The 23,017-nt window shown below is 39.0% G+C and overlaps 1 protein-coding gene across 6 annotated transcripts in view; it reads left to right on the forward strand.

Annotated features, from left to right (window-relative positions):
- Nucleotides 1-21,994, forward strand: part of NAB1 (NGFI-A binding protein 1) — a 59,341-nt gene extending 37,347 nt beyond the window's left edge. For 5 of the 6 annotated variants that reach the window (XM_064515094.1, XM_064515096.1, XM_064515093.1 and 2 more), the window contains 7 exons: nucleotides 1,199-2,032; nucleotides 7,614-7,747; nucleotides 8,736-8,787; nucleotides 14,219-14,329; nucleotides 16,718-16,859; nucleotides 18,063-18,212; nucleotides 19,313-21,994. In XM_064515094.1, the coding sequence (XP_064371164.1) occupies nucleotides 1,199-2,032; nucleotides 7,614-7,747; nucleotides 8,736-8,787; nucleotides 14,219-14,329; nucleotides 16,718-16,859; nucleotides 18,063-18,212; nucleotides 19,313-19,404 (1,515 nt within the window). In that variant the 3' untranslated portion in view covers nucleotides 19,405-21,994. The remainder of the gene's footprint in view (nucleotides 1-1,198; nucleotides 2,033-7,613; nucleotides 7,748-8,735; nucleotides 8,788-14,218; nucleotides 14,330-16,717; nucleotides 16,860-18,062; nucleotides 18,213-19,312) is intronic. The other variant, XM_064515097.1, reaches the window with a different exon arrangement.
- Nucleotides 21,995-23,017: the final 1,023 nt, after the last annotated feature.

Consider the following 23,017-nt stretch of genomic DNA (forward strand, 5'->3'; position numbering starts at 1 on the left):
ATTTTAAAGTAGGGCCAGAGTAATGCTAGCAGACTAGCTCCATACTTTAGTTCTGTTATTTTCACAAGCAACTACAAATTACATGCTTTAGATTTTATTGATTGGTGGTTTAGCTTAATACAGTAAGACTGGAAATTATCTACTTGTCGTCGTGAAAGCCATTGTGGAGTTAAGAGGGGGATGTGTGTGTGTGTGATCCTAGAATTCTCTGGAGTGTTTATTATTTGCAGGATAACTGCGGATAACATGGGCTTTATGGAAACTGTTTTTTGTAGTTGAAACTTGGGGAAATGATTTTTCTGCAGCCGTAAGGGTAGAATACTGCTGCAGTTTGTCTGTTGGGAGCCTTCAGAGCACAACTGCTGTGTTGCTGAATGGTATTTCATGTCATAAGTACCAGTGATGTGCAGGCCTGTGAGTAAACAGAACAGGCAGGTGAATTCAAAATGTTTTCAAACTACAGATATTGAAAGCCATCATTTTTGCTTTTTCTGTGGATGTTGCTGTCATAATTAAGGTCAGCAGAGGCATTAGTGTTTTGGGGGTTTTTTTTGTTTTTTTTTTTTTTCTTTAGAAAGGGGGTAAACTGTAGAAATGCTTGGTTCTGAAATACCCTTTTACTGATCCAGCTTTATTAATATTCTGGGGTTCTGTAAAGCTCTTCTTTCTTCCTTGCTTTCCTCTTACAGTCCTCCATGCTATGGGGGAAATTGAGTTGAGAAATAAAGAGAGTCAAAACCGAGGTATTTTTCTTCGGCGATCAAGTATTCAGTAGTTGTTCAGCTTGTTTTGCGATCATTTTGATCTGAAGATATAAAGAAGAGCCAAGCAGAAGCAGTGAGCAATATTGAGTGACATTCTTGGGAACAAACATGAAGTGGGAATGCTGAAAACAAGCTGGCTTCATGTTTGAATCATCTTCTTTGTAGGTGCACTGCAACTATCTGCTGTTTTTCTTTTTTTCCCCACCACAAGTGTTTCAGTTATCCACTCCATTCCTGAAAGAAGTCTCTTGCTTGATAACATTAACTAGTTGAAAAAGAAAACTGTAGCCCCTTTCTTTGTTTCGATATGTGTCCATATAATGAGAGAGAATATCTTGTCCTTTAACAGTCTTAAATCTGGGAAGGATGGGTGGCGGGAAATGCATCTTAGTGCTGGCACTCTGATGCTCATCCTCTCTTTTTTCTGTTTGCAGGTTTTGTCATCCGTGATGGCGTCAGCCCTACCCAGAACCCTTGGGGAATTGCAGCTGTATCGAATACTGCAAAAAGCAAATCTCTTATTCTACTTTGATGCCTTCATTCAGCAGGGTGGTGATGATGTGCAGCAGCTCTGTGAAGCAGGTGAAGAGGAGTTTTTGGAGATAATGGCTCTTGTAGGCATGGCTAGCAAGCCGCTTCATGTCCGAAGGCTGCAGAAGGCTTTGAGGGACTGGGTCACGAACCCTGGTCTTTTTAACCAGCCTCTCACTTCCTTACCTGTCAGTAGCATTCCAATATATAAACTGCCAGAGGGGTCTCCTGCTTGGCTGGGGATATCCTGCAGTAGTTATGAAAGGAACAGTAGTACCCGAGAGCCTCACCTGAAGATTCCAAAATGTGCTGCCACTACCTGTGTGCAAAGCGTGGGTGCAAGCAAATCTGATGTGGTGGGGAGCTTATCACTGCAGAGCAGCAATGAACCAAGACTCTGGCAAGGACATCACACTACAGAGAGTGAACACAGTCTTTCCCCAGCTGACCTTGGCTCTCCAGCTTCACCAAAGGAAAACAGTGAGACCCTGGATGCCGCTGCTGCTCTGTCGGTTGCTGAATGTGTGGAACGTATGGTTCCCTCCCTGCCCAAAAGTGACTTGAATGAAGTCAAGGAATTACTGAAAACAAATAAGAAACTGGCAAAGATGATTGGTCACATCTTTGAGATGAGTGATGAGGACCCTCACAAAGAGGAGGAGATCAGGAAGTACAGTGCAATATATGGCAGATTTGACTCGAAAAGAAAGGATGGCAAGCATCTCACCCTCCATGAGGTAAAATCCCTTGAGCTGCAGTGAGCTTCTTCCCCTGTTCCTACTTCTTTTATGAGATGCTGTTTATAAGGTACACTTTTCATACAGGTATTTCTCACCGAGTAATGAGAATTTTGTGTCTGCAAGGGCCATAGCCAGCCCTGCCCTGGGACAGCAGTCTCGGGTGAAGTAGGAGTACCCTTTTTTTGGTGTGTGCGCGTGTGTGTATGCGCCGATGATGTCAACTTTGTGTCATCAGAGTGCTCAGTCGCTGGTATGGTCTGCCAAACAGAGGCTTGAAACAGCTTGGCACTGAAGTAGCAACCGCTATTGCACAGAGCTTGTCCCTTGGGAATCTAAGCATTCGGCATGTTTCTAAACCAGTCCTGTCTTTATATTCCCCTGCCCCTTTGAGAATAGACTGGTTGTTTTGAAGATAACTAAAAAGGTTTGTTTCTGTAGCAAGTTCACCTGGCTTGGTTACTACACTGTTGTCTTTCTTCACTGGTAGACCCTGCTCTATAGTTTGTGCAACTTAAAGAGAATTCTGCCGATGAGGTCCCAAAATCTGGTTATTTTTCTGGATTGGGATGAAGCTTAATTGTACGTCTGCATTTCTTTGGGCATCATGGTCTTAGGCAGTTGAGTGAAGTGCAGACTGAGAGCTGTGAGGAGGAAAGGAAATGACTGTCTCCAGTATTGAGGGTGACTGTAATCTATACATTTGTTCTTCAGTACCTGCAGAGCATCTGTGTTCCCTCCTTTTCTTAAAAATGCATGCAGGCCCACTTCGTTTCTGTTCTTGCTTTCTTGAAGCTCACACTGCATGTGTTGTAATGCAATAGGTGTGTCTGTGTTGGGAATAGTTCCCTAGTGCCGAAGTACAGTACAAGAGGAGAACAAACATTAATTCAGAGCAGTGCCAAACCACTGTTGATATGAATGCTGCATCAGCATTTTCACAGTTAAGTGATTGCAAAATTTCAGTTGGATTTAAAATTTGACATGTAAGACTTAGCTCCCAAAAGGAGAGGCAGTGTTTATGCTTCAGGGGTGGCAAAAAAACTGTACCAATTTTACACTTTTTTTCACTTCAGAAAGAAGTTTTGTATGCATGTTATTCATAGAGTAGATTCTTTTTATGCTTTTGAGAGAAGGATGAGAGGAATGAAAACAACACTTACTTAGCTTCTTGCTTGCGTATTTATGCTTATGGAGAAATTGCACATCACCAGCAGTGACTTCAAAGGACTTGTTACTACAAATCAGGGAGACACTTCCAAGGGAACTTACCAGTGGTCAGCCACCTCTATGCTGCACAATTTTAGTTGTGCAGCTTTCACGTATCTGCTCTGTGTTGAATATGTATACCTATGAATTCATCCAGTGCGAAAGAACAGTCTTGTCTTACTCCTCTGTCCCTGCAGGAGTCTCTCCTGTAACAGGACAAGTTGCTTAAGAGATGGAGGTAGGACATGAAAGGCTTAGCTGGGTAGATGGCCCACGTACATTGCTGTACAGTCTGGAGTGGGGCAAATGGGTCTCCTTACCTTATGGTGGAGACACTCAAAATTTAGCACGTACAGCAGTATGCTTTTGCAGTCTCTTTCTCTCTGGGGTAGCAACTGTGGAAGTGCTATGAAGGCTGGGCAGACTCCTCGTAAGTGTAATTCCCTGGCATCCAGCAGCATAATGTTGGGTCAGCGTTTGCATAAAATGTATGGTAGGCTCAAGAGTGGCTCTGAGAAACTGGGGGAGTAGTTTCAAGGGGCAGTGTAGCAAAGAAGTGGGGGAAAGGAGGACTGCTCTCTGTTAATGTGTGTTAATATGGCCCTACGCATCTTTACTACGTCACTGTAAAGACATTTGAAAATGGAATGAGAGTGTGGTTTGGCTTTAGGAAATGTTTCTATCACTATCTCTGATTAAGGGCACAAGATCAAAGGAATATGTGGTTGACTTCTGCCTCTGTTATGCATGTGGGGCCTTTTTAAGCTTGGTGGGAACTGCACATGTGCAAATGAGAAGAACTTGCTCATGATGGGTTGACTTTTTTCTTTTAAAGCTGTATTTCACAAAGTTTTCTCTTCAACAGCTTGCTTTCCATTTCCATTTTAAAGTAGTAAATATACAAATTTGTTTTAATATACATGGCCAATGAGACCACTTTTTGTTTAAAATTTACTAAACCAGACATTGCCTTTTTTAAATTCAACTTTAATGGCTTTTTATTTTCAATGACTTCTAAACAATTCCCTGGGGAAGGAAGGACCTCAAACAACTAGGAAGGTAAGTTTCTGCTTGTCCTAACACTGTGCTTCTACATGTGTTAATACATCTCAAGCCTGTCATTCTGCCTCACAGTCAAGGTTTCTCTTTGCAGCTGGCAATGAACAACTGAATAAACATCATCATGAATTTAAAAAACTGTAGTGCATAGCTTCTTAATGAGACAGTCATGGCATCTCTGACTTCTAGAGCAGAATGGAGTTGCATACAGTTTTAACTCAAACTTGATGGAATTCTTAGTGGTCAGCTATTGAGGTTGTTACTGTTTCTGTCTTATAATGTGAAGTCTCCAGAGGTCTTCAGCTGCTGTTAGAAGCCAATGAGTGCTGTGGATGTTGAGTTGTTTTGAAAGTGTGTGCTACTGGTTCAGTAGGATTATCTACATACAGAACTGATCTAGCATAAAATCTGATGCAGAATCTTTGGAACAAAGAAGTTCCAAAACTAATACATACACTGTCCTTAATCCATCCACCCACTGTTTCAGTATTACATAGCTTTTCACGTATGGAGAGCGCTTGATGTTTTAAATTGGATCGAAGGAAGGATGAGTATGAGGCTTGCCCTTGAACTCGATGACTCTTGTAGTCTTGAGTCAGATTTGTAATTAGTGTGTTAATATTTCGGTGCTTGTCCAGCTACCTATAAAACAGAATACAATCCTGTTTAAGAGGCATAGTGTGAGAAATGGGAATAAGAAATACATGCAATGAATTTAGTCTAACTCAGTGTCTCCCTTTTCTTTTGCTGACTCACCAAAATTAGGGCTTGGCATTTATGAATGTGTTTTTAGTGGGGGAATCTGTGAACCCTATTAGGTGGGAATGTCTCCAGCATATATCTGGTATATATCCCTCCTTCTCTATAGTAGTCCTCCTTCTGTATAGTCTCTATGGTTATGTACTACTCTATCATTAGGGCTCCCAGTGAAGGGAATCCTCATTTTTAGGCATACAACACTTTCTAGCTGTAGAATTAGGCCTCCTGAAAAGGGAGGAAGCACGGTGTACTTCAATTTGGTAAGTCTTAATGTGACCTGAAAGAAGAAATCAGGAAAAACAAATAAACATTGGGCTTTTCTCATGTATTAGGATAAACAGAATTTGCCAACAAGTACCCGAACATTTTCAGTCTTTTCAGTTGTTTGCAACCTCTCAACACTTTAGCAAGGTATTAAAAAAAAAAAAACCCAAAACCCTGAGCTATTTTGTAAGCATTAACCATATTATCCTGTGCAAAGTAACAGCTATTGCTGTTAGAGAAATTAATACTGACTTTGGGTAGCAATTCTTTTCATAAGCGTTGTTTTAATCCTCTGTGTGTTATTTTGTTTTTTGTGTTCTTTCTGGAAAGATGGACGTTGTAGAACAACTACTTCTGTCTAATGGGTAATAATTTGGGTTTTTTACTACACTGTATTATAGAAACATAGTAACCAGGAGATGTTTCACAGATTAAACCTGAACTTTCCATCTTTGTACATCTGGTTTCTGTGAAATTTTTGATTCAACAGAGACTATGGGATCAGGCAATATATCCAGCTTACATATTAAAAGCCATGTTTGCACTCTGATTAGTATTCAGGTATCACAGGAAATGTAGTAATCACATCAGATGCTTTTGTGCTAAACAGGAAAAAATGCTTATGAAATACTAGGAACAGCAGTTTCTTGTGAGGTTTTACTAGAAGTACTGCCTAGGCACTCACTGCTGAGAGAATCTCAGCTCTTCTGATACATATTTTTGTTTTATAACCTCCCAGAGAACTAGCATCACATTAGAGCAGATCTGTTTTTCTAATTCAGATGATATCAAAAACTGTGGTTAAGGACAGTGTATTTCTATTATGTTCATGTTATGTGACAGCTTCAGGACTTTACAGTAGTGTAGGTGAGTTGCTGGCCTTTATGGTTTAATTCACCAGTAATGCAGGATAAAGGACTGAGTATCATAGCCTTCGTGCGAAAAGACTCCACATAACTGTAGACCTGCTGGTCTCTCCTCTGCTTCGCTGCCCATCTGCTTCTGTGGAAAAAGCTTCTGGTAAGAGCTGTGTTTTGGGCGTTTGGGGTCTCAGGTGTGTAATTTCTGCCACATCTTCCTCAGTACTGACCTCAGTTGCTTTCTTACACTGCCAGCCCTGTTAGGTTAAGGACTTAAAATGGCACAACTCAATTCATGATGAACGTGCTGACTGTGCTGTGAAAAACCTAGTCACCTTGCAGTATTCAGTAGCCAGAGGCAGATATAGACCATAACAATTGTTGATTTGTGAGAAGCCCAGTCCCTTTAAAGCAGCTTAATTTCCAAAAACAAAGGGCTCAACACTTGTGTGCGCTTTGGAAAAAATGCCTGTAGTAGTATGTTGTCTGCTTGGTGTTATGTCTAATTGCGAGTGCTAGCCGTTCCTCAGCTGAGGAGCAGGTGAAAATGTCTCTTCAGCTCCTGCTTCCTCTGCAAGGAGCAGGGAATCTCTTATACAGTATCTCCAGCATCTGGAGCATCTCCTCTCATAAACAAATTTGGATGTTTGTCCTCGCTGCTGATCATAGGCTTTTCAGACAGCAATATTGTTAAGCTGGTATAGTTGTGATGGTACCACCACTTCCTATATGCTTCTGAAGAGCATTGCAAAACCATTTTGAGCCTTAACTTAAGGCTGTTTTTCTGCCTCTTCATGAAACTTGCCAGCAGCAGAGGCTCTAGAAGTGTGTCCCAGCAGGCTCAGGAAAACATCCTTGAAACAAGTTACATTCAATTCATGTCTGAAGATAGTCTTCACAAACATAAGGGTGAGAAACATAGCTAAAAAAAGTTTAATCGTTTCTTAAACCATCACCTTCTACAGCATTTATGCCGTATTCACCAGGGAAAGCCATCTGTACCCACACTGTCAGTAGTTCTTTTTGAGTCCTGGGCATATTGCATTTATAAAAATAGTATTCGCTGTAAAGGAGGCTTTGGGAGCCAAACACTGAACATTCAGAGCTACTGCTTTATACTGAAATTTAATTAATGCTGGGATCAGGCACAAGCAGTGCACATTGAGTGAGCCTTACAACAACGTTTTACTTTAAAGGATGTTAAGTGCATATGTATATCTTTTTTTTTTTTCTTTTTTCTTCAAAGGCTTTTCTCTGTTATTAAGGATACACATAGATTGAAAAAACCTTCCAGGGTTTAGTATACAATTTTAAGTAATTTTACTTGCTATTGAAATCTTTTATGACCTCAGAAGAATGAGTACCTTTACAAGCGCAATGGGTGAAAGTTTGCAAGATCATGAATCTCTGTTTTTGTTTTTAATTTCTAGCTCACAGTTAATGAAGCAGCCGCTCAGCTGTGTGTAAAAGATAATGCATTGTTGACCAGGCGGGATGAACTCTTCGCACTAGCTCGGCAGATCTCTCGAGAAGTTACATACAAGTATACTTACAGGACCACCAAGTAAGGTTTTATTAACTCAAGGGGCCTTTACTTTCAGTGAACTAATCAGTTTGCTAGCATTTCTTTTGAAACAGTAGAGACACGTTCTTCTTGCTCTGTAGCTAGCAAAGTGCTCTTCTGATGAGGGGAGGAAAGTGCCATGTAAGTCATGAAGCTTTCAAACTACTAAGATTAGGTATTTTGAATTACTTTTTTTATTTATTTTCTAGCTTTCCAGATTTTGCAATGAACTAGCATGCTGAAAGACATCTGAGAGGCTGGCATTTTAAGGCATTTGTTCACTTCAAGGTTAATGTGAATGGGCAGAGTAGCCAAAACTTCTGAATATATAGCTTTTTTTGTTGGTTTGGTTTTTTTTTTATGTGCAGATCTGGCTTGTTAGTTTCCAGGGAATGAAAAAGAGAAAGGCCACAGGGAGTGTATTACAAACTTGCTTTAAAAGAACTGAAGCAGAGTCCTAATTTCAGTTGTTAATGTTTGGTGAACTGCTTGCCAAAAATGTAACAAAGGCTTGATAGCTTTTTTAATCAATTAAAACTTTAGAATTAATAAATACAATGAAAAGTCCTGATACTTTTTATAGTGTTGCTGTTAAAGGTCAACTCCCTGACATTTAGTATAATACATTTCAAATGTATTTTAGTACAGTTTGTGTTTTTTCCTTCCCTCTCTGTTCTTCAGTGTCAATTAATGTAAATGTATACTCATTCAGGGTAGGCAAAGCCAAAGGCATTTCTGTAATTCTCTGTGCTCAAGTAGATTTCCCCTCTGTTCAGATGAAGAGTATGTGGATCTTCGGACACTTTTGAAAATAGCTTCTGTGCTTGAGTGATTTTTCACTGCCAAGTCCAAGTGAATTTGAGGGTTTTTTGTACGTTTCCCTTGTTCTCACGTGAAATTTTTGTTTTGTTTTGACTCTTTCATGCTGGTTTCTGATGGTCAGGGTTAGTCTGCTGTTTACTGATAGTGTATGTGTCTTTTCTTCTAGATCTAAATGCGGAGAAAGGGATGAACTGTCACCAAAGAGAATTAAGCTAGAGGTACAGTATTGTGACTGCTGCATTTTGACCTATGCATGCTAAAACTGATTTTTGTTTTGAAGATCGGGCATCTGTCTAAAGAAATCTGTCAGGAAAAAATCTTGACAGGTGATGTGCATGTGTGTGCAAGAGCGAGCATCACCGTTGTCTCAGGAAATATAAATGCTTATAGGAAGAACCTGTAGGAGACAGGGTAAAGATTAGGATTAGGATTTGCTTCATGGTAAATTTACTCTCAATGTTTTGCACTCCACGTGTGTAGGAGGGGAAGGAATGGGACTGATTGATTTCCTGTGGTGGAATAAACTCAAGAATTTATGGGAAATATCTTCCCGTAAGGCCTCTTGGTTTGAAATCAGTGTGGTGTGGTGTTTTCTTTGTTGTTTTTGTTTTGTTTTGTTTTTTTAAATCACTTGAGTCAGTTTTTTCATCAGGCAGAGTCCTGAGTGTTTTGGGTAGGGATTAATGGCAGCAAATTGGCTATCTCTGGCTGCTATGAATTCTAAAGTCTGTAATATTGAGAAGTCAAAAGCCAACTAAAAACTGTTTGTAAACACACATTGTCGGACTTGTAGGTATTGACTTACTGTTTTTTGTAATTAATTTTATATAAAGAGGATGTGTGTAGACAGCTAATACGTACACCTGCACGAACTTTTGCTTAGGGAAATGCAAGTTCTCCTGGGAGTTTCTTGTTAGGAGTGCAGGATCAGAATATAGGTAAAATAACTATTTCTTGAGTTCCACTGCTGGAAAGTAAATTTGAGGCCTTGTCACTTACATAAAAAGCAGATGTTCCTCGTTTGTTTATTTTTAAGCTAATTATCCTTTCATTGTTACATGAGCATCTAATGCATCTGTAGTGTTGTGGGTTTTTTATGTACCATCTATTCCAAAAAATGTATATCAAATGCAGATTAGTATGTATAGTGGGCCTGTGCTGGAATTGTATGTGTCACAGATATGAGATACATTCTTTACTCTTTAACTGCAGCAGAAAGGTTTGTAGTATTCTGGAATACATGTTTCTCATACCTAACTCATTCTGTGATAAGTGATGCCCCTATGTAAGGCCTCCTGTTTTGCAGCGGTGCAGTGCTTTGTTATCCATACAATGGCTTTTCCCATATGGCAAATTCCAGAAAAGGTAGTTGGTTTTGACGAGCCAGTTATGAACAGAATTTTTTTAAGTTCCAGTTTGTGTACAGTTGTACTCTGAGCTTATATAATAAAAATTATACATGTGTGCTGAGTGTTCCCTGGTAGCTTTGATAATAATTCTGTAATGTCATTTAGATGTTTTGGGGGTTTGCTTTGATCTATGCTTGTTCTTCAATCCAGAAGAGAGCTGGGAAAAGCTGCAGTAAGTGATTTAATCCATCTTCATACCATTATCAGCCTTGACCAATACATGGCAGGATGGTCGCTTGATTTTTCCCTTTTTTGCCCAATCTAGCATGGGGAGCTGCTGCTCCTTTGCTTGATATTCCACAGCCTAATAGATTTCACCTTTAAGAAGTTTTTCTTTTGTTCAGTAATAATTGGTGATGACCAAGTACCTAAAATGACACACTGCACGGGAGGTGCTTTTTTTCTGTAGGATCTTTGTTGAAAGAAAATTAAAATTAAAGCTCTGAAAAATGTAGGCTGAAAGTTCAGGTTTTGGGGGGAGTAGGGAGAGGATTAGAGCAACCTTAGGGCACATGTGGTCTCTTATTTTCTGAATGGTGATATCTTAAATACCCATTTTTTCTAAGGCACTCTTCCTAGTTCAGTAGTTCTGAGAAGGATGTTTACTTTGGTTTTTTTGCTTTTTAACCTAAAATTGCCAGCAATATTTTTATGTGCTTATGATCCTTTTAGTAAATTTTAGCATAATTGTACAACTATTTCAGAAGGTGTTTCCAAAATAAAAATGGAAAATTAAATAGAATAATATTTCATTCAGTAGTATAGCCTTATTAACTATAAAATGACTAGTGTCGTTATAAACATGTTTTTCCCTACAAATCTGTGAATCATCGAAGGAGTGAGACAGTTGCTTTTTTTTTCTTAAGGGGGGGCTATTGCACAGTAGAATACTTTTGCATGTGGTGTTTCAGTTTTTGGGGGTTGCACTTTGCAAAAAAAAATTATGATGTTAATATTATGTTTTGGGATTTTTTTTAGAAAGGTGCAAGTAAAATGAAAGTGGTAGCAAATGCTACATAATGTTTCTGCTCTGGATGAGAAATACTGTCTCAGTGTTTTGAAAGCTGTAATTCTTCACATGGTCTCAGAGTAGCTCACTGTGATGCTGATGTTATGCAGAGAATCTGAACATAGGTGATTTTTGTTGTAGTTACTGGCTTTAATGGGCTTTTTATTTATTTTTTTCTTCTAAGTGAAGGTCATTTTCCCTTTCTGTTCTAAGGCAAGGCTGAACTCTATATTGATTCACCGTTCCTTTGCCCATTAGTCACTAATGTCCCTGCAAAGCTTGGTCTAAAATGCTAGTGCTTGTCTTTGGAAAGATTTCGCACCCTGTTTGCCTAAGTGTAGAAGATTACTTTAAAAATGAGTCAATTTCCTAAAATATAATAAAAAAATCCTCCAAAAAGATTCTGAAGGTCATACTTGAGCAGAGCTAGCAGAGCTTTGTATGCAAGCTTAATCACTGCTGGGTTTCAGCCACCATTGTAAATTTATCCTCTTCATGACTACAGAACTCACACAAGCATTACAAAGAAACAATATGCCATGAATTACATCAAATTACCTGTAAAAGCCTTTCTCTTCCCCTGTGTGCTCTCCCCCTCTTATTCGTAGAGTGGGTGGGCAAGTTGTGGGAGTGAAGTGTACCGAGAAGAAGGAAAAAAAATTTCAGGCAAACACAGATTCACACACAGAATCGCAGAGACTAAAGGTGCAGAGGGAATGAAATAAGGTGTGGAATGAATTGGGAGTTGGAACCTGATAGAAAACAAAGAGTTGTAGTTCCTAAATCTGTTCTGGACAAAGAGCTGGATAGAAGAAGAGGGATGGAAACAGCATTTCCTCTCTGGAGCAGCCATCTTTCGCATGGATTTAGTGGGGCAGGGGCATCCCTTATTTTGTCATCTTTGGTGACTCAGTACTGGCGCTGCTCAGAGCGATGAGTTGTTGAGGCACCAGCTCAGAAAGCAAAATAAGTCACAGATGTATTTTGCAAAAGGCTCAGTGGGAGAGGCTACTTACCATCATTACTGCTGCTCTGTATTGTGGATGAAGAGATTACCCTTCCAGATACAGTGTTGACAGTCAAGAGGGCAAAGAAAGGGGAAACTAAAAACATTCTTGCTCTCCGTGGGCCAGTGGTGTGTCAGCATCTCCTTTCTGCTGAACAGAGGAGTGAGGAGAGCTTGCGAAAGTTAATTTCATAAAGCTCAGTGGGAGTGGGGGGACGCAGACAGGAACAGAAGATCAAAGTGGAGGTTGTGAGGAAACATCTCCTGTTGGTGCCAGTACGGATAAAGGGGTTGGGGGGGAGAGAAATGGCCTATGCCGGCCTCCATCTTTGCTGAGGAGATTGAAAAGAATACCAGTACCAGTGTGGGATTTCTGTCATCTTCATGAAAACAGCAGAAGCAGTAGAATCTACTGTTTGCATAGGAAAAATGTCATTAGAGGGAACGAAAAAGCACATGTGGGACTGAGAACATCTGCTGTAAGAAGCCGCTTGAAAAACAACTGAGCCAGCAGCATGACAAAATACAAATGCTTCATTGCACGCAGCAAAGCCCTGCTGATCTAGGAGGGAGCAGGAACAGGGAGACAAACTGGGTGCAGGACAAGTTGCGTGGCACAACCTGTTAGTCATCAGTCCTTATTGACAGGGCAGTGGGAATGAGAAGTGCCAGCGACAGGGAAGATCTTTGAGAAGGTGACACAGAATTACATTGTCATCAAAGAGCTGTGTGCAGGAATCACAGGCAACCATCACCAGCAGGCTGAGGCCTGCCTTTAGGAAACTGCCTTTGGTTTTGTGTAGGCATGTGATCATAGATGCCTTTTAAAGAACCACATTACATGATTTGTTGCAAAAATATGATCCTGAGTGATAGGGTTTTGTGTATTCAGTTTTTCATCTTCCTACACATAATCATTCTCTTTTCCCAAACAAATTCAGGTCTAACTCTAAAAGTGGTCAGTGCTTATGGAAATGCACTACACAGTCTTTGTTTTTAGAGGATGAGGTTTTGTGGCAGTTTACCTGGTTATGAAGTTTTACATACCTATCATGTTTTATTTTTCCCTTGGGAGAATATGTTGGGTGGATAAAAGCAATATACAGTGTTCAGGCAGGTTATTTTCTTGAACATGGAGGGTAACTTCATTGGCATTACATAATTGAGGCATGGGCTGACAAAGGTCTGACCACCACTGTACAGGTCAGTGTGGAGCCTGCCAGCTGCATAGACCTTGTAGTGTCTCTTCCCTGTGTTTTTTCTGGAAGATAGCTTTTTTTTTTTTTTTTCTCTCTTTGAATATAATCTGTTTCATCAGCTGTTGTCAAAGATCTTATTCCTTGTGTTCATGTGCCTTCAGAATGCAAAGAAAAATGTACCTAGTTTGGCATACATTTGATACCTTGGGTCTAGTGTTCCTTGATAATGAATCTTGCTGTCTTGGGGTTTGGCACTCTCAAGATCTCTAGCTTCCTCTCCTAATTTAACAAAGTCACCCATACTGTACTTTTGTGAGCATTTATGGGTGTTCCTGTGCTTTACATGAGCTTTCCTGACTGAACAGGATAAATTTCTCATCTTGAACCTTTGCTTCAACAATTCATTTATTTTAATAGTTTAGCAGGCTTTCATGGGAACTTCATTTGTGCATATGCAAGCTGCAAAAGAAATTTGCATGTCATAACCATTTGAGACTGAAAGGACTACTGAATTATGATTTCCCATAGTACATAAAGTTTTGCTACTCTACTTTTAAAATGGTGGTGTTCTGTGCAGTGATACCTGTGTGGTTTCTATGTGAAATGTTGAATTTTGTGAGACTTCACTCAATTTCTTAAGGTTAGTAAATCCAGCTGCTGTCCTATAATCTTGACTACATATAAACCTGACTTCTTAAGAACTCCCAAGCTGATGTATGTAAAGGAGGAGAAAAGCCATTGGCCTAAATCTGCCTGGCAAGGCTAGATTTAAATTATTTGATGGCAGTGATGACAATAGTCTGGATTTACATGCAACTGCGGGAGATGAGATATAATTGTATGCCATGTTAGATACATGTCAGTTGTTGTAGAAGGGGCTGTGTGCATTTTTATATACAAACGTAAAGTGTATAGCACAGTCACTTAAATTCCAGTCCAAAACTTTGACAGAAGTTCAGGAATACTCTTTTTCATGAAAAATCAGTAATAACGTCTCGCTATTTGGTTTCTTCTTTTGCTCACTAGGATGGTTATCCTGACTTCCAGGACACAGTCCAAACACTCTATCAGCAAGACAAAATGCCTCTTGCTTTGGCTAAAGGAAAGAGTGAAGACTCAGCAGCTCTTAATTCCCAGGTAAATCAGCTACACGAGGCTGTGTGAATAATAGAGGCTGTGTCTTTGTACAATGATTTCAATGTATTATTTTGATGACTAAAGTCATTACCTTCAGTTTTCAAAGGCTGCCTAGGTTAGCTGTGATTGCCTCACGTTTAACTTGGATTTACCTTCTGAAACTGCTCTGGCAGGGCTAGAGCTTTACCCTTGTTCGTTCTGTGGAGGTAAGGATCTGCCCTAGTAGGCTTGAAAAGAAAAACACGTGATTGGCTGGTGGGAGCAAGTAGGGTACTGCTGGTACAGTATGTGCTGTCTTGTGTTTTTAGCTATAAATGGAAAGTTCAGGTTGTTGAGTCTAGTGGAATAGAGTAGGTGATCTTGGAGTCATCAGTTCTGATGCTTCCTGTAAGAAGAAAGGCCAGTCTATTTAGGAAATGGTGAACCTCTGGATCTGAGAGGATAAATTGCCTTTCTAAATAACATCCAGCCTGGTAGAAGTGCAGTGTTTTCTGAATAACCAGAAAGCTTTTTATTCATCAAAAATGGTTTCTTTTTTTTGTCTTTTCTGTAGTGTATCCCAGCCTTGAGCTGCAAATCCTATTTTCCTACTGTCAATTGTTGCCAGGGAGGGATTGCCTGTTAAATTGCAGCAAATTTATTTTGTATAGCTGATTTGGACAAATATAATCACCAAATTTTCATGTAAAATAACATTTAGGAGTTGTACTCCTGTCTTCTGAGACTAGATATGTTATCTTTTCTTTTACCTTCCTGTATTGCAAAGTAGTGCTGTAGTAGTCATGCAAATTCTGTTCATTGTGATATGTGAAAAAGTGATTGCGCTACATGTTCTGATGTCACATAACAGACTAAATAAACTTGTTTTTTGCAAGCTTATTTTAATCTTGTGTATGCTCTAAAGTTTTCATTGGCCATTGTTACAAAACAGTGGAATAGGAATTTATTTTAAGCTTTTGTGTATCTGTGGCTCTACAGTTTTTTTTTTTTTTTTATGGTGATTGGAAACAACATTGCAGTTTAGAATGCTTTGTTTTGGGTTCTTTTGGTTTTTTTTTAATCTCGATTAAACAACATAGATAACAGAAATTAAAATTTTAACTTTTTATTAGAGATGTTTTACAGTTCAAAAGTAGCAATAGGCATGACAGAGAATAGCAAACTTAAAGCACCCTTAAAAGTAAATTATTTGGAAATAGTTTACTTTTTTTTTTTTAATCTACCTCCCAAGACCAAGCTTGAGGACTCAGTGTTCTTTTGCAGAACCTGATGACCTCTGAATCAGAGTAAGCAAGCATCAATCAAGTTATTACCCTGTTCTTAGGGCCATCACTGTGCAGGAGAAGTTGAATTTGTGCTGGTCTGCTATGCTGTCATTGTTTTGTAAGGTAGTGAACTATGCTTAGCAAGCAGACTTCTGTGGAAAGTCAGGGCTTTCATCAGCTCCCACCAAAAGTTAAGCGCACTGCAAAATTCTGTTATTTCTTTTTAATAGACATCTCTGCTATGTGGAAACAATTATGAAAATACCTGGAAGAGAAAAGAAATTTCTCTTATTATTCCAAGGTGTTAATTTTGTACACTTTCTGTTTCTGTTCTCATGTTCATTGTGGCTCTTCTAAACCAACTTTCTTACTTTGATTTTATTTTTGCAATATGCTTATTTACATCCTCAAGAACAAGATTATATTGAAAGTTAAAATTCTCTTGGCATTAAAGTCAATGACAAACATTCAGACGCCACTTCCTCCCACATTGCACTGCATTGTTTAATTTCACTCTCTAGAGGTGTATAGGTCTTGTTCTTCTTCTAGACAGACATTTCACACCTTTATCCCCCACAAACATACTGTCATCCTACACTTTCAGGATGGCAGATTTTTAAGCTTGTATAGTGCTGTTTCCTGAAATAAAGATTCCAAGATGTCTGGTGAAATCTTGGCATAAGTTCTTTAGCAGATGTTGCCATTGCTTTTGGAATACTTTGTGAAGATGTATATTTGAACAGAGCTAAATTGGATAATTAAGACATTATCTTTTGCTTTTGTTGCATTTCTCTTCATGTAACCTGCAGTCCTAAAGTGCAGAAAACGTGTTTTCGAAGAATATAATTTAGCATTGAGTTTTTGCGTGGTTGAACTACAGCAACTGACATTTTTAGTCCTTTTGAGTGACTCAAAGATTTTCATACTGTACATCTATGGGTGCAAAAATATTTTGTTTGCTTGATAGTTTTGAAGAAACTGTAAAGCACACATCTGTACATATGAGTCAACAAAAAATGTATGTCTAGGCTGTTTAGTCTTATCCAATACTGTTTTTTTCCTGTGTTTTGACTCACTGTATATATGTATATAGAGAGATATTGTTTTTTTGCTTTATTTGCAGTCTGAAAAGGTGATGGCAAAACAGATGGAATTTCTTTGCAACCAGGCTGGATTAGAGAGACGTCTTTCCACAGGGTGTTACAGGCAAAATTCAGAAGAGCACAGCCCCAATGGCATGGCACTAGATAATGCTGATGGACAAGGTACAGTAGCTTCCAGGCATGGCATTGCTGCCAGCAAATGCATTTGATACTATGGAACTGCTGTCATTGGTGTTATTTATCTAGCATAGCACAAACAACACTGAGCACTGAATGGACAAGACAAGATCTCTGCCCTGAAGTGCTTGCAGTGTAAATAATGCAGTCAGATGCAGAGGCAGATTCTGCTCTGTTGCTCTAATGTATCTCTTGGCAGGCTGCTTTCTCTAAAGATAATATATAGGGAGGGAGGAATGTGAAGTGCACTCACTGAGGGTAGAACTTGGCTCTAGGACTACCCTAAGTTTTGGAAATACACCAGAATGTTGCTTAAAAAAAAAAACCACAGAAAAACAAACAAAATACCCCCCCCCCCCCAAAACCCCAAACTTTGTGGAAATTGAAATTAAAGGTTATAGTGAAGTTAGTACCTCTTCTTGTTTACCTGTTTGTGCAGTCTAGGAATAAAACTTGAGGAGCTGGCTATGTAAATTACTTAGAAGTAAGTAGATAATAATGATGTTCTTCGTAGGTTGTTGTTATTCAGAAAGCTTATAGTTCTGTGGTTATCTCTGCAATTTACCAACTGGCTATTCATTAGCCTGTATTAATTTTAGGAGTGTTTGGGTTGCTTGGGTGCTTTCTGTTTGGATTTCTGTTTTACTGTTGTGAAATGAGAGAAAATGTTATAAACACATGCAAGAAATACAACCAGAAACTTTTTTGGTTTCTTTTTTAAAGGCAAGTTTTGTTGTAAGGAAGAAAGAAGAGCAATAGAGGGAAAAGCTAAGGGAATAGATAAACATAAGCATTAATGCACAGTATTTCATTTGTGTATACTGGTCAAGCAATGCAGTACACAAGTATACAGGAAGAATTAGGTGTGCAGATCCAGCTCCTCTTGATTGTGCAAGTTTCTTTATACTGTGGAGTGGGACTGTTTAGGATCTCAGAGAGCTTTTTGATCAGAATAAGAGTTTTCTGTATGGCTGATTGTCACTTTGTAGCAGTGCCTATGGTCTGGTAAGAAGAGAATCATCTGCAAAACAGCACGCTTGCATAAGCCCTGTTTTGCTAGAAATCTTCTCTGAGCACCTGGAATTTAGGATGTGCTTCTGCAAATAGAGACTTGAACACTAATTCTATTAGATTTTTGATACCTTTTTGCTTTTAATGTATCAATATTTCATTGTGAACAACTTCCAGGTGAGAGACCGTTGAATCTCCGTATGTCAAATCTGCCGAGTAGACAGTTGCAACACATTTCCCTTGATGGAGAACAGCATGTTGGAAAGCCCCTGTGCAGTGACTTGATCCGACTTTACCCCAGTGGTGAGGCAAAGTCTCAGTCTTCGGGTTAGTGCTGTCCCTCGTAAATGAACCACAATTTCTTAGCAAGACTGGAATGAACTGCTTACTACGTCAGGTCTCTGAGTGAAGAGTGTAGCTTATTCTGACGTGCTTTGTGTGTAACCTTTTAACAAAGGCTTTGGACAAAACTTAACAGTAATGTTACTTGTAATCTAGAAACGTAGTGAACATTAGTTGGGATAAGCTTAGAAAACACAGTTACTAGGTTCAGATAAGCAAGTTCTGGCACATGTCTGTCCTCCTAGAACTATTGACCTGAACTACTCTGTTAAATACTTATGTTGCTGTAATTGTAACGTGGTTTGATTATACCATGGTTTCACTCTGTATAAATCAATCAAATTATAAACAGGCTCTTTATAAAAAGGACTTTTTAACCTGGTTTATAAAGACCTGGTACTGTTTCTCTACTCTGAACCAAATAACGCAGTAGGTTTTTTGGCCTGGGTTTTCCATTCACTGACTTCTCGCTGTTTATCCTGTCATTTACCTCTGACAATGGGAGTAACTCATTCTAAGTTTGGTAGAAGATGGCAAGAATCCTTTTCATGAAATCTGTATCAGTGGTTTCCATTTAATAATTGGTGCACTGAGATGAAGCCAGGAATTCTTGAGATGCTCACAACTTCAGCTTTAGGAATAATGATAAAATCCCACCTGAGTTTGGAAAATGAGATGCGAAAGAGCTTATTTGGAAGACTGGGCAGAACCTTACATGTTTTGGTTTGGTATACTGCAATACTAGCTCAGCTTTTTTACAGTTTGACTGTCCCAATCCCGTTGATTATTCATCTGGTGAACTTTCTAGTTGGCGATCGTTTACTGATTCCCTTTCAAAATGCTAGCAAAGAGTGCATCTTTGCGAAGGCCTGCTCCCTGGGAGAACTCAAGTAAATCTGTCATCACTGTAACATAAGTGTGATTATAATCCATCTGGGTTAAAGCCCAGTAGGAGGAGGCAGAATTTGTTTCAACTGTTAGTATCCATATAGTTCATGGACCTTCTTCTTGAAATAAGACCAGAATATATTTGTCTCAAGCAATATTTTCTTTAACATCTTTTTTTTCTTTTCTTTTTAACACAGAAGGCCTTGGTATTTTAAAGGATTTTCCTCACTCGGCTTTTAACAACATGGAAAGGAAGGTCATAAAAACAGAACCTGAAGACACAAGATAGTCATCCTGCTCTGGATAATGGTATCATAATAAAGAATGAAACTTCAGAAGAGGAAGAAAAAAAACCCAGCCTTAATAACCAGTGTTGCCTCATTCAAATAAGAGATTTCAATAGCCAAAGCCTAAGAACTGGTACAGTAGTCTGTGGAAACAGAAAAGCAAGAGACACTGCAAACTAAAACAGTAATACAGGTAGATAAACATTCCTGTAAAAGTGGTTTTATAACGTGGAAAGATTCACAAATTAATATTGTGGATCTTCATTATTTAAGAATGTATTATGTATTTGTATAACTTATCAAAGTAAATCTAGATGTCGGGACGTGTATTGAGTCCAGTAGATGTGGCTACAGTTCATTTTACTTGAAATTTCAGTGTCTACTTTAAATGTACCTAGCGTAGATATGGTTGTTACACATTTGAATTCAAATCCTTGGAGAACTAGGAGTGCGAACCTTGTGACACAACAGCAAGTTTGCAACAATATTTGTAGAAAAAAGGAAAATGCATAAAATATTTCATGGTTTAAAATGTTATGTGGATATAGCATTTGATAGACCCTGATCCTGTATTATAGCGGACGTACTTGACACTTAGTATCGTTATATCACTTTTAACGGTTTCAGCAGCCTTCGTGTAACACACTTGTAGTATACTACCTATCTACAGTTCAGGAGTGTAGGAAAAGCCAAGTAAAGTGTGGAAGAGTCCATATTATCAGCTCCAATTTCATTGTGGAAAACTGTTGTTTGAGATACTGTACAATTAATAAAATTTCATTTGGTAGGAAACCCAAGAGACAAGGTAGCATGGACAGGGCTGCAGAAATTGTGATTCAGGTCGTTATAACTTTTTGGACTTCTCTGTGGATCTTTAAAAAGATGAAATGCATCCTAGGTGTGGCAGAGATCAAATGTGATGCAGGATTTATGCATCAGTGTAAAAGGTTGCACTTGATATTCAGAAACCGTAAAATCTTTTGGAGGAGAGAGATGAGGGGTTATATCCTTTAGTATGTGACTCCTTATTAAGTGCTGTCCAGCCCACATGATTCTATGAATATATCGTATACTGCATACAGTATGCCAATACATTTCTTTGTGTTTAATTAACATCTGTATTCATTATTTATTTGACAGTTTTTATTTTTTGTACATTTTCACTTTTGCAGATGTCATTTTATCTAAAGAAAAATAATTGGCATATAACTTTGGAATTTACCATGGTATGTTCACGTGCATCCATTTTTCTCTGTGCAGTTCCCACAATAAGAGTCGCTTTCCTGCAGTCAAAGTAGTTATATGTGTTTAGTTTCTGAATACAGTTTTTGCTGCAGTGCTTTCTGGAGGGGTAAGGGAGGGCCGAAGAAACTAAGTTACCGTGCAGTGGATGAACGTCCCCATTCAGGTGTGCACTTCATGTCCGCAGTTTGCTCTGCGTCATAGGTATGTATTAATGATTCACTCACAGTGTATGTTGTACTGAAATGATCAGCAAAATGTGAGCTGAAATGTCTACACTGCAGTCTCTTATCACTGTAAACGTATCTAATTATTTTATCACTTTTGATTTGTGGAACAAAGCTTTATAGTAGAAACACCAGTAAACAACTTTTTATACTATTAAAATGTTTGTTTTTTTAAAAAAAGTTTCTTGAACTGTATGGTACTGTTTCACTTACTGAAGTATCTTACTTTAAGCAATGGAGTTTGCAGCTTTGCTGTTAGAAATAAGAGATTGAATGTGTAGTTATATTTCCTCTTTCCTGTTGTGCAAGCTAGTAATATGGATAAGATATTTCTTCAGTTTGTAATGTTAGCTAGTGCACTGGTTAGTATCTGAGTAGTTTTCATGAGACATGTATGGAACTTGTTAAAAGACAGCTTAAGGTTTGAATTGTACAGATTGAGTAACAGAATATGTCACTCAAGAAGACGTTACAGATGCAGGAAATGGTCTTTTTTTCAACATCTGATATGATTGAAAGTTATGCATGGACCACAGAAGCAGCTGTCAAGCTTACTGGTCTTTTCAGTTGTAGTGAGAGGAAGGAAAAAACTTACTGAGCAGCACGCTGTTTCAGTTGAGTCCAGAATTTATTTTGTAAACACTAATGTATTAAATTTGCTATAAATTAAAGTATATAACAGCTATATTTTTGAGTTGTAAATACGGTACTGTGTGTCACAACCAGTTGGTTATCTCTAGAATGATATTTCAGTTTATAGTCCAACAGGCCATTTCAGTGTCAATAAGCCAGGAGCAATTTTTTTACTGGTTTGCAGCTGTATGATGTTTTTAACCCAGGGAGAGGAGGGGGGGCTTAATACATTCCGAGATTGCACATATGGTTGATAACAGCAAATATTTCAACGCTTGGTCTTTCCAAGACAAAGATCTTGGACTGTAGCGTGGCTCATGGGAGTGACCGTAGTCTCTGGAGTCACAGGTGAAAGTTTACCCTCCTCTGTTCATTGAAGGGTTGCTAGATTCAGGATACTCTGGATCCAGGGCCAGCCCTGCAAACGATGCCTGTTCTTATTCACATGTTTATATTGTTGCTTACAAAATAAAACTCACCGTGAGAACTCTTTAGTTTTCCCAGGGTTTTTTCTTCTTTTTTTTTTTGTTAACAGTTTTTTTTAAAGGAATGTGTTAATTTTCTTGAGGTAGGGGAGGAGGGAGTAGCTTGAAATGCAGCTCTCACTGGTGGAAGCCTTTTCCGGGTCCTGTGGTTGAATTCTCCTTTATGGGTGGCCTTGTTACATAGAGAGCCTGCAGGTATTTAGTGGGCCAAGGCAAATAGGGAGGAAATAAAATACAGAAAGGGTCTTGCAGCATGGCAGTTTTGTTTAATGCCATCTCCTTCTTCACTCTTGCTCTTGTACGCGCTTATGTTTGCACGAGACCACCTCGCCAGAAGGTGATACTAGGCTGCAGAGGTTGTCGTGGGGAATTGAAGAGACGGAACGTCTCGCTGCTCAGCCCTGTGGCTGCCTTCAGCAGTTGCCGAGGTGATCCACCATGTTTCAGCTTGCTTTCTAAAAGGCAGCCCATTTCTGGATGGGATCAAGTGATAAAGCATAGTTGGAGGACAGAATCTGTATGGGAGATTGCATATAAAAAAGGAAGAAGAACAAAGCAGAGGCTAAAAATTTCAAAGAAAAGGAAAAAGCCTGCAAGCTGCTGAGGTAGCATCAAAGTCCCATGTGATTCCAAGCAGAGAGGGAAATCCACCCAGTCTGGCGGGTTCAGAGTAGGATGCAAACCCTCCTCTTTTCTCTCAGTCCAACTCGGAGAAGATTAAGTGTAGGAAACCTGAACAAATGGCTTAATGTTTGCTGTTTTTTCTTTACTCTTCCAGTATTATTTTTGGCCTCATCAAGGAAGGGAAAATGCAACAGGAAGGAAGGAGCTAAGCACGATTGTCTTGAACGTGGAAGGATGAGATGGAATTTGGTACGAGTTGTTTATTGACAGTTTTCCAGACTGCATACAAATACACTCAAGAAAACTTTCAAATTTATTGCTTGTTCTGGGCAGAGAAGCGACAGGAAAAAAAGGTGTGGTGTTGGACTGGTATGGTCCTGCTAGGGCCCACATGCCTGTGCCGG

Source organism: Dromaius novaehollandiae, chromosome 7 (genome assembly GCF_036370855.1).
Source record: "Dromaius novaehollandiae isolate bDroNov1 chromosome 7, bDroNov1.hap1, whole genome shotgun sequence".
Taxonomy (NCBI): domain Eukaryota; kingdom Metazoa; phylum Chordata; class Aves; order Casuariiformes; family Dromaiidae; genus Dromaius; species Dromaius novaehollandiae.